At 41.9% G+C, this 12,192-nt stretch overlaps 1 protein-coding gene across 2 annotated transcripts in view; it reads left to right on the top strand.

Moving 5' to 3' along the window:
• Positions 1-9,573, top strand: part of STAT3 (signal transducer and activator of transcription 3) — a 104,757-nt gene extending 95,184 nt beyond the window's left edge. Inside the window, exons 17-24 of one of the 2 annotated variants that reach the window (XM_083146911.1) lie at positions 1,982-2,110; positions 3,340-3,399; positions 3,500-3,594; positions 5,397-5,536; positions 5,626-5,838; positions 8,290-8,332; positions 8,475-8,581; positions 8,753-9,573. In XM_083146911.1, the coding sequence (XP_083003037.1) occupies positions 1,982-2,110; positions 3,340-3,399; positions 3,500-3,594; positions 5,397-5,536; positions 5,626-5,838; positions 8,290-8,332; positions 8,475-8,581; positions 8,753-8,808 (843 nt within the window). In that variant the 3' untranslated portion in view covers positions 8,809-9,573. Of the gene's footprint in view, positions 1-1,981; positions 2,111-3,339; positions 3,400-3,499; positions 3,595-5,396; positions 5,537-5,625; positions 5,842-8,289; positions 8,333-8,474; positions 8,582-8,752 lie in introns of both variants that reach the window. The other variant, XM_083146910.1, reaches the window with a different exon arrangement.
• The last annotated feature ends 2,619 nt before the right edge of the window (positions 9,574-12,192 follow it).

Below are 12,192 nucleotides of genomic sequence, written 5' to 3'. Positions count from 1 at the left end.
GCCCGGCTTTGCGGCCTCTCTGGGCGGAAGTATTTCTCCTGATAGGCATTATACTTACCCGCCCCATAGCCCCAGACCCAGCATTTGCACTGCTTCACATTTTTCCACCCTATCTCTCTGCTGCGGACAGATATTTAGTTGGACATGTGCTTATAGCCACCAAAGCCATGATCGCCAAACAGTGGAAATCAGAGGTCATTCCGACAGTAGACTCCATTCGTAAAAAAATCCACAAACATTACACCTTTGAAACCACCGGAGCGAAATACTCCTCTGCATCAAATTCAATCCTGATGAAATGGTTTGGATGGTCCCTCTACTGTGATAAGGTGGGCGCCACAAACCTCTTAAGCGATCCTTCTGAGGCCTCAACTCTAACCTCTTCCTCTGTTGGGTCTTAACCTTTGACCTATGTTATATATTGTTACCCTATATACCTCTAGAGTCAGACGGTACATCAACTGATTGAAATACTGGTATGCCTTCCTTTTCCTTCTCCTAGATCAGAGAAACCTATTTGTACAAATATGACTGCTATTAGATAAGCAATTCGATGCAAGTGCTCTCTGTATCTCTCTCCTGTACATGTTCCCTTCCCTCCCTTTTTCCTTTCTGTACCCCCCCCCCCCCCATACAAAATGTCTTTCAGACGAAATTTCTTGCAATAAAAATTTAATGTTCAAAAATAATGGTGCAAGCAATACTGTGGAAAAGCCATAAGATGGCACAATATGCTCATTTGAGGTCTCCTGACAATAAACTCAGTCCGTTAATGAGTGCAAAGTACATCCCAGAGAACTTCCAGTATTGCCGAGTTCAGCATTTCAGATCCGCCCCGAATATTTTATGTGAGTACCACTGAAGTGGTTAAAGGGCCTTCTTAAAAGGTTTCTGAACTTCTCCACCTTTAAACCACCTTCCCAAGGTGGGTGTAATGTTTTGGACATGTGTCCGTCCCGGGAGCGACCTGGCAATCGGCTGTGTCGCTGACATCGGGCTGGGCAGAGGTAGTGCTTGGGGCTGACATGGTCTCTAAGCGCTGCCTCCTCCATAGTGTGAACAACCCGGTCATTTGACCTGGGGTACCTGTACACACTGCATAGCAACCCGGGTCCGCCCTGGGATTGACCCAGGGTCTGAATGCCGGTTCGCTGGACCCCGAAATTTTTTTAAATGGTGCTTTCACACCGCACCTTGACCCGGGTTGATACGTCCTCAACCCGGCAGTAACCTGGGTTGAAAGAACAGGTGCTACCTGGGTAGCCAAATTGGCGCTGACAGGGGGTGGCTTGCCAAGCAGCTACTTTTATGGATTGAGTGGATCCCTGATCAACAAAAAGGGGGAAGAAAGAAAGTAGCGCTAACCAATGAGGAGTAGGAATATATGATTTAAAAATTCATATTTAATAGTGCACATATATAACATATAATAAAACAGCATAAATAATGTCCAGTAGGTTTCCATATGCATTAATGAAGAACTATGGATCCGCTCCTATATGCAGTATACAGCCGTTGAAATAATGCAGGATGGAGGAAAAAGCATTTTGTGTCACTTTTGACACGATTTCCAACAGAGTTCAGAATTGTATATTTACTGATGAAGTTCACATGGTGATTTTATCCGATTGTGGAATGCATTGCAGCAATATCCTCCTTTTTGTGGTGATGAAAAACAACAAAGTGTCCAGTTAGGTAACTTGGGGCAAAAGGGTAGAAAGTCCTCCAAGATTGTGGCGGCTGGTAGGATCCAATTAAAGTGCAGAGTGCAAAGGTGGCTGTTGTGGGCAGTAGGATGGTTACAGGACCCAGATATTATATATATATTTTTTTTATTGTGCTTTCACACCGCACCTTGACCCAGGTTGATACGTCATCAACCCAGCAATAACCTGGGTTGAGGATCCAGTGTGAAAGGGGTATCGCTGTAGCATTTGCTTTGTAGTATTGACAAGGAATGTTCATTTTGTTTTACCTACAGAATGTCAACTTTTTCACCAAGCCTCCCATTGGCACGTGGGATCAGGTGGCTGAGGTTCTAAGCTGGCAGTTCTCCTCTACAACAAAACGTGGCTTAAGCATTGAGCAGCTAACCACATTGGCTGAAAAACTTCTAGGCAAGTTTACTTTAAATGAAAATGATAAAACAACCGGCGCTTCACTTCAAAGCTGCTGCACGAACCTCTAGAATTAGCAACTACAAATGCCAAAACAACAAGTACATATGCAAAAAAAGGGTGATTAGAGGTCACTGCGCTGCTTATCTTCTCGTATCAGGAAGGTCAAATAATGCTGTCTCTGTCATATAGATCTTGACCAACAAGATGTCACTTTCTTGATTGTGAACTTATACTCCGACATAGGAAACAAGAAAAAGAAACCGCAAAAAAGGCCCATCAGATACAATTCTTCATGTAAGAAGTGAATGGAATATTATTTCCAAGGGAGGGATCCCCAAAAAAAACCAAAGGATGGATGGCTTACACGTGCTTACAGATTGTATAGTGTGTGGAAATCCTATCTGGGTATCTTTTTATAGGGACCACCAACTCGTGCTTATGACAATATTATCTTACATGTGCTTACATGTAGGACACTGTGGAAACACATGAAAAGGTATCTTTGCTATCTCCAGAAACAAACACAATGCTCACACTATCTTACGTGATGGAAAGTGGAGCCAATCATGTAAAGGTATCTTTTCTTTATCTTTGCTCATAACAGGTGAAGTACCATATGCAAAAAAAGAGATCTCCTCATGGTGCAGATCAGATACAACAAGAAGCTATTTATTGACAATAACAGAGATAAAATAGGATAAAAAATGGCAGGCCAAGCCTCGTACCGTAGGATCAATGGTATAACAACAGGGAGATGTAATGGAACCCGGGTAGCTCCTGCTGTAGTCTCAACCTTGACCCTGGTATCGTGGATGGCCTCCTAGAAACACTCCTCCAACATGTTTCGACGCTCCAGGCGTCTTTCTCAAGGTCTGTAAGCACGTGTAAGCCATCCATCCTTTGGTTTTTTTTGGGGATCCCTCCCTTGGAAATAATATTCCATTCACTTCTTACATGAAGAATTGTATCTGATGGGCCTTTTTTTGCTGTTTCTTTTTCTTGTTTCCTATGTCGGAGTATAAGTTCACAATCAAGAAAGTGACATCTTGTTGGTCAAGATCTATATGACAGAGACAGCATTATTTGACCTTCCTGATACGAGAAGATAAGCAGCGCAGTGACCTCTAATCACCCTTTTTTTGCAAGTTTACTTTAAACTCTAACACAATATGAAAGTAATTGCGTAATTATTTTTAATTTTGTTTATACCTCTATTTACCTTTTAGGTCCAGGAGTCAACTACTCAGGCTGTCAAATCACCTGGGCCAAGTTCTGCAAAGTAATGTTTATTTTCTTACTTAGTTTAGTTTATCTAACATTGTATACTGAGGAACTGCCTAATCAGAAACCGTTTTTTTGTTTTGTTTGTTTTTCAACAGGAAAATATGGCTGGGAAAGGATTTTCCTTCTGGGTCTGGCTGGACAATATAATTGACCTTGTGAAAAAATACATTCTTGCACTTTGGAATGAAGGGTGAGGTTATGTAATGATGAGCAAGAGTGGAGAGTTCTAGTCTTGCTCATGTGCCACTAGTTTTTTTTCTCTTCACACTTTGAGTGCCAACCTCTCTGAGAGAGATATTCACTAAAAATGCCAGCGTCACATTTGTAATATAAATTTAAATAAAAAAGCACTATGAGGGAGTGGCTTTAGCAGAATTCAGGGTAGGAGTCATCCCATTAGGATTTCTGATAATAGCAGTGGTTACCAAATGCACTCCTCAAGGCACCCCTATTGTCCATGTTTAAAGGCTATCCTTTGCTGAGCACATTTGCTTAGATAATAATGACCGAGGTGCTAATTGATTTACCTGTGCTCAATTATAGACCTTCTTAAAGCCCAAATCATTAAATGTGCTTTTGAGGACTGTTTTTAGGAACCATTGAATCTGCGGCTGCCCTAAGCTCAGGCTGCAGGAAGATTGTCTTCCTTCATCTGCGGGTGCACTATACTTCTATGATCACCCTTCTGTAGCCAGCAAGATGAGGGGGGCTGTGCGAAGTCATCAGATATTACATAATGAGGTGTCCACGTCTGGAGAGATGATGTTAAGACATGCTTTTTTTTTTTTTTTTTTGACCACTGACCGTTGAATGGCACAAGGTTTTATTTAGCACATGGCCAAAATATTGTACACCCAAATCTTTGGTGCATATTTTTGATTTCCTAGCCTTCCTGCAATTCATACTGTGGGTCTAATTCATCGGTTCCCAGTGTAGTCGCTCTGGGGCCCAATGTTTTGGCTTTGTGCATGTGTATATGCTAATATATGCATGTGCAGGGCCGTTGTGCGGACCCTCCAGCAACTTGTACAGTCGCTGAGGCGTTCGCACAGGGTGGCGGGGGGGGTGTTCTGGGTGGAGGTGGTAAGGAGGATGGCGCATGGGGTTGCCCATTGTTTTCTGGTTCTTCCCCTAAAAATAGTGGGTATGCCCTGCAAAACGCTGGACATCACCTTCCGAACGCAGGCATGCTGAAGCCTGCACAGGGCGAACGCCTGACATCACATGATCTCAGCACCTGCCCCATTCTCCACCATGTTCTTATAAATAAGTCAGCCTAGACTGACTTCTGTTTACGGATGAGCCAAAAATCATTCAATGTTTGGCGACCATTGAATGATATTTGGCCCATATGCTCCCGTGCGAATGGATGTGTATGCAAAACATCAATTCGCATTGCAGTGGGAATGTACACGCGACAGAAGGCGGGAAATTTGCTCGCCCAGCGGGCGTCTTTAACCGGCTTGCGAATCTTCGCTGCTTAGTGCAGCTTACTGAATTAGGCCCTTTTTATTCTAACCAAGTTTACACCACACATGTATGCAGGGTGTCACAGGAATTGTAAATTCTGATCTTCATACCCATAACCAAGGTGTGATTCCTGTCTGCACAGTCTAGTACTGCATGCAGCACATTGTCTACAGGTGTCATAGCTCGGAGTGCCTTGTAAATTCACATGTGTATACTGTACAGGTACATTTTAGTAAGTAAAGCAGTAAAACTAAATGAATGTGTGTGTATTCTACATTAATCCATTTGACGTATTACAGTTTTGCATGCAGTGAGACTAATTATTGTGTAATCATTTTTATAGTTTATATGGAAATTCCCAATACAGTAGATTTATACGACTGTAGCAATACTCTTGTTCACACAGAATCAATAAGTTGACGTCTGTCAGATTTAACTGATTGTTCGTTAAACAATATCTGTATATAGGTCTTCTGAGCATCATACACTATTTGTGTACTGGATAGTCTGTGTTCTCCATAGGTATATTATGGGCTTCATCAGTAAAGAGCGTGAACGAGCAATTTTGAGCACCAAACCTCCTGGGACATTCCTGCTGAGATTCAGTGAGAGCAGCAAGGAAGGTGGCATAACATTTACCTGGGTGGAGAAAGACATCAGTGGTAATGAAGCTTTATTCAAACTGTGTGGGTTTTATTTTGTTATACTTAAATTGTCTATTATGTTTTTACATACTGTGTTTCCAACACAGGTAAGACACAGATTCAGTCTGTAGAGCCGTATACTAAACAGCAACTCAACAACATGTCCTTTGCTGAAATCATCATGGGATATAAAATCATGGATGCAACAAACATCTTGGTGTCTCCTCTTGTTTATCTCTATCCTGACATCCCTAAAGAAGAGGCCTTTAGCAAGTACTGCCGCCCAGAGAGCCAGGAACATCCTGAACCCACTGACCCAGGTAGTAGTAGATTTTCTGCTCTCAAGTTCCATCTCGGTCCAGAACCTTGGCTTCTTTACATACAGGTTCAAAGGTTTGGGTTCACCTAGAAATGTCCTTATTTTTTAAAGAAAAGCACTTTTTTTTTCAATGAAGATAACATTAAATTAATCAGAATTACACTCTATATATTGTTAATGTGGTAAATGACTACACTAGCTGCAAATGTCTGGTTTTTAAAGGAATATCTGCATAGGTGTATAGAGGCCCATTTCCAGCAACCATCACTCCAGTGTTCTAATGGTACATTGTGTTTGCTAATTGCATTAGAAGACTAGTGGATGATTAGAAAACCATTGTGCAATTATTTTAGCACAGCTGAAAAGAGAAGCTGTAAAACTGGCCTTCCTTTGATCTAGTTGAATGTCTGGACCTTCAAATTTTTGGGTTTGATTACTCTCCAAAATGGTCAGAAAAAGAGAACTTACATGTACAACTCAAGTCTATTCTTGTTCTTTGAAATGAAGGCTATTCCATGTGAGAGAAATTGCCCAAAAACTGAAACTTTCCTATAACAGTGTGTACTACTTTCTTCATAGAACAGCACAAACAGGCTTTAACCAGAGTAGCAACTGAGCAAGGAGACAAGTACATTAGAGTCTCTAGTTTGAGAAATAGACTCCTCACAGGTCCTCAACTGGCAGCTTCATTAAATGGAACCCGCAAAACGCTAGTGACAGCGTCTACAGTGTAGTGGTGACTCTGGGATACTGACCTTCTAGGCAGAGTGGCAAAGAACAAGCCACATTTAAGACTGGCCATGAAAAGGAAAATATTAATATGGGCAAAAGAACAGACATTGGACAGCCGAAGACGGGGGGGGGGGGGGGGAGTGTTATGGACAGATGAATGGAAGTTTGAGGTGTTTGAATCACTTGGAAGAACATTTGTTGGATGCAGAACAAGTGAAAAGATGCTGTGAGGGTGCCTGACGCCATCTGTCAAGCATGGTGGAGGTAATGTGATGGTCTGGGGCTGCTTTGGTGCTGGTAAAGTGAGAGATTTGTATAATGCTGCCCATACACGCTGCTAAGCGTGCTGAGCCGATGTGTGCTTTGAGGTGCACGCTCTCGCGCACCTCATCGCACAGTACAAAAAGTATGTGCTTGCACATACTTTTTGTACTTAGGTTTCATCAAATTGCATCGCATTGCATGCACAACGCATGCACATGCAATGCAATGTGATCCCTGCTATTGCAGCCCACAACGCACGCCCGCATCGGGACGTGTATGGGCTGCTTAAGGGATTTTGAATAAGGAAGGTTATCACTTCATTTTGCAATGCCATGCCAGACCCTGTAGACAGCGCTTGATTGGAGCCAATTTCCTCCAACAGGATAATGACCCAAAGCACATCTCCAAATTATGCAAACAAAGGGAAGAAGCAGGCAGCTGGTATTCTGTCTGTAATGGAGTGGACAGCACAGTCACCAGATCTCAACCCCATTGAGCTTTTGTGGTAGCAGCTTGCGGTATGGTACCCAAGTACATCAGTGCTTCAGAAGTGTGGGGTGAAATTTCTTCAGATTACCTCAACAAATTAACAGCTACAATGCAAAAGGTCTGCAATGCTGTAAGTGCTGCCAACGGAGCATTCTTTGACGAAAGCAAAGTTTGAAGGACAAAATTATTATTTCAAATAACAATCATTTAGAACCTTGCCAAAGTCTTGACTAGGGGGATATTCAATCCCCGCCACTATTTCCGATGGGGGAAATAGTGGCGGGCGCCTATTAAATGCTTGCCTGACCGCATTGAAGAGGCAGATCGACAGAACGGGCCCGACTTTAAAAGCTGTCGGTCACGTTTTGTCAATAACAGCTGTGAATTGTTGCGATCACAGGCGAATATTGACAATCCACGGGCGTTTACATGGACACGCCCCCTTTTCACCAATCGCCAAGCGGGACATTTAATCCTGTCTGGTGATATGCGGTCAAGCAAAACGATTGAATACCCCTCTATATGTTCTAAAAATAAGTCATAAAATTGCCTGGGTGACCCCAAACTTTTGAACGGTAGTGATATATATATATATATATATATATATATATATATATATATATATATATATATATATATATATATATATATATATTCTGGACAATTAGAGGCAAGCACACCAGTTTGAAGCAAATGCAAAAAAAAGTCTTTATGATGGTAAAGGCATAAATCCAACTTTCAGTACAGAAACAGTTCACAGGTTGTTACCAATGCTGGAGATCATCATCCACATTCAGAAAAAAGAATACAGGAAACCGCAGGGATGCCATATTCAAGCATATATATAATCTCATTGACTATATACAGCACTGCTTTATGTATAGTGTAAACAAAGTGCTAACCTTTTTGCGAATGAGACCCACTTAATTTTTACAGCCATAATATATAAACGTTTTTTTATTTACAGGCACTGCCCCATATCTGAAAACAAAGTTCATTTGTGTTACACCGTAAGTATTGCTTTTTCCTTTATTCATCCTAATCGGACTCTGGTGCTTTCCAGACACAGAACAAAAATTAAGTTCTGTAAATGAAGATCAGTGGTCTCAACAATATTATTTAGTGATCCTTTTTTATCTTCATTGTTAACAGCACAACCTGTAGTAACACAATAGATCTGCCCATGTCTCCACGGACCTTGGACTCCTTGATGCAATTTCCAGGAGAAGGAGCGGAATCCGGCTCTGGAAACCCGTTTGGTAAGTGCTAAATTATATAGAGTTTCATGAACAGCGTAAATATAAATACATGCTTATTTTCAACAATTGGGCTTGAGCAATTTTGGAAACTACAGGTAGAATGCATAACTTTTATCATGTTTGCTAAATTTTATCATGTTTGCTAAATTTATCTTCACTTTTGATCCACAGAGAGTGTAACGTTTGACATGGAGCTGGCATCTGAATGCGCATCTTCCCCCATGTGACCCACCTTTATCACCAGTGCCCACAAGCTTTCGCCCAAATAAATATGACACAGAGCTGTCATATACACACTTTGTCCATTCTGGCCTTCTCTCTTACTTTCTGTAAGTGCCCACTATTGGGGTCTGATCTGACTATTGGAGTCCAGACACTCGAGATGAGTGTAACCAGTATTAAGAAACAACTTGACAAACAGTCATTCATTTGCTTGTGCACTCTGCCCTGTTATTTTGCCAAAGGAGTTTTTAATGGTGATCGATATAGATGGAATAGAATTGATTGCATATTGGGTCATCTCAACACACAGAACCCACGAAACCCACCATCACCTCCTAATTACCTTGTGTTTCCCAAGCTATGCACAGCTAAAATTATCTAATACAAAGCAATTGGTTCTTATTTCTTAGGCCTAGTGCACAATTTTATTGCTGAATTTCAGTAACAATTATTCAGGAGAGCAAATTGGTAGTAATCCTTTTCTGAATGAAACTACAATATTTCTTTTTTAGAAAAAGACTTTCTTTCACCTGTAAGTATAGCCTTCTAGTACGTTATTACCATAATCGCACATGCTCACTATGACCACATAGTATCTGTATATTCTTTTCAAACCAGAAATATTTATGAATTAGTAATAGTGCAATCCAGTGGGGTTTTTTGTTTTTAAACAAGTTTTTATGGTCATGTTAATCTTTGTACGCATGTCTTGTATAATGCTTGTCAATTTTTGAATTTTTAAAGATATATAAATAAATTGCTAAAAACAAGCCGTTTTGTTAGAGACCAATTTTTGTAGTTGGGTATAAAGAATGAATACTATTTCAATGTAATCTTTGTACTAGTGTATTTGGGTACTTCATTTCAAATTCGACTGAAGAGAACATGTGGACGTTTTTAAATATTTGCTGCTAATGTTCCGTAACAAATATTAAAGTAATGCATTTGTGACGTGACCAATGCTGATATACTTGTAAATGCTGATTTGCTGAGCATTGTGGGTGTGGCATGGAGGTTTCATCCATCCAGTAGAATGTGTTGGAAAATATAAGGACTTGGTAAGTACAAAATAGGACTAGTTATTCGGTGCATTGGTAATATGAGGCCACTTTTTTTTTTTTCAGATTTATGTCCTAATAATCTTAGAGGGCACAAAGTATTTATTTGGTTTAGGAAGGACGCACGTCTTCAAGAGAAAATCAAGAAACTATTTTACCTACCACACGTTAAAGATTTGCTTGAATTACCCTCAATACTGTTCACTCATACACACCACTCACTGCCATAACCTACTAAGGACAGTAGGACTCCAAATATACTTACTGATACACACTCAAGGTGCCCATATACAGTACAATTATAGTATGCAAGTTGGATTAGATTGCATCGCATATGTTTTGCAATGCAATGAGATGCAATCTAGTACAAAAAATGTGCATCACATAATTTTTAAGCTGTGTGATGGGATGTGCACGGGAGTGCTAATTTCATTACATCCAGCAAATTGTACTGTGGTCACCTTCAACCATGGTACTTAAACTGTCGGTCCTGACCATCTCTGCAACTCTTGCTGACAGTCAGAATTATGACTTCTCTAGCCTGTCAGTGATCTAAGCTTTGCCCCCCTCCAGTACTTGGCTTCTCCTGTTCCACCCAGCAGCCACTGCTGGTGCCACTTCCTGGCTCCCTCTAAATGCAGATGTCCATGGGGGGGGGGGGGGGCACATGGCAGGCAGCAAGGTCACACCCGGGTCCTTTGGCTTCTGAAACTTGCATATGAAAAAGGCAGCCAGCATTAGGGGGTAGGGTTATCTGCGTATACCACAGAATCCGCAGCAATGAAATATGAGAAGGAGGGACGCACTGAGCACAGACTTCATGGGATGTGTCTGCGGATGGAAGAAACAGGGGAGCACATAGTGTAAAATGTGTAGGGGGACATTCCCCAGTCAACCTTTACTTTTTTAGCCTCTGCAGCTCTGTTCAGCCACTGCCTCAGCCTATCTCCCACTGTCTCTCCCTGGCACACCTTGTCAAGCTTTGTTAGCCTCATCACCCACTGCTTGCCCATGTCATCCTCTTCTTCCCCATCTGCCATCTCCCCTTTCACAATCTACCTCTCTGCCTCTCCATGGTCACTTTGCTACTCAGTTTTTCTTCCATCCCTTTCACCCTCTGTCAGTGTCTGCCTCCCCCTGTATCCCACCTGCCTCTCCCTGCTGCCCTCTGCATCAACCTGACCACCACTGCCTCAACCTCTCTCCTATTGCTTTGCCTTGTCAATCACTGTCTCCCAAATATTCCTGCTGCCTCTCCCTGCCACTGCTGCCTCTCCATCTCACACTTTAACTAATTTTCCCCTCGCTGTTGCCCACTGTCACCCACTGCTTCCCTTCCATCTCCAATGCCTTCCTAGCAGGTATAAACTCATTTGCATGAATATATTAAAAATCATGTGCAAGGCAGGGACTCCAAAAGGAGCTCATCCCTGCTATTATGTATGAAATTATTTAATTAGCGGTCACTTAACTTCTTCCACATATGTGGCGAACATTCTGCGGTAACTTGCTGGGGTCCTGTAATATTTTTTTATTTTATTTTTTTTAATAATGGGGTCCCAGAGCAAAATATTTTTAAGAATCTCATTATCTATTGATGGCACGACTATCACCTCTAGCCTCCAAGTACGCTGTCTTGGAGTAATCCTTGACTCCTCCCTCTCCTTCAAACCACATATTCAGTGTCTCTCACAAACCTGCCATTTTCATCTCAAAAATATTTCCAGAATTAGACCTTTTCTCACCCAGGATGCCACTAAGACCATTATCCACTCACTGATCATATCCAGGCTGGACTATTGCAATCTCCTCCTAACTGGTATACCTGACAAATGCCTGTCTCCACTCCAATCTATCCTCATTGCTGCAGCCCGACTCATCTTCCTCACCAAACGCAATACCTTCACCTCCTCTCTTCTACAAGCCCTTCACTGGCTTCCCTTCCGTTTCAGAATTCAATTCAAACTTCTCACACTCACTTAGAAAACCCTCACCCACTCCTCTCCCATTTACATCTCTGACCTTATATCCCTTTATGCTCCCACTCGTCCCCTTTGCTCTGCTAACACCTGTCGGCTCTTCTTCCGACTTATTACCTCCTCCCACTCCTACCTCCAAGATTTTTCACGTGCTGCTCCCTTACTTTGGAATTCTCTACCTCTCCCCCTCCCTCTCCACTTCTATACAGAACTTCAAACGGGCTCTTAACACTTCTTCACCAAACCCAGCAACCTGTCCTCCTAACCTTCTGTTCCTCACCCTGTCTACCCCTCCTGTGTTGCCCCTGTCTGTCTGCCCCTCCTCTTTAAAATGTAAGCTGTCACGAGCAGG

Source organism: Crinia signifera, chromosome 6 (assembly GCF_055691185.1).
Source record: "Crinia signifera chromosome 6, ASM5569118v1, whole genome shotgun sequence".
In the NCBI taxonomy this organism is placed as follows: Eukaryota; Metazoa; Chordata; class Amphibia; order Anura; family Myobatrachidae; genus Crinia; species Crinia signifera.
Note: the sequence above shows the minus strand (reverse complement) of the source record. Positions and strands in the feature narration are given on the sequence as shown.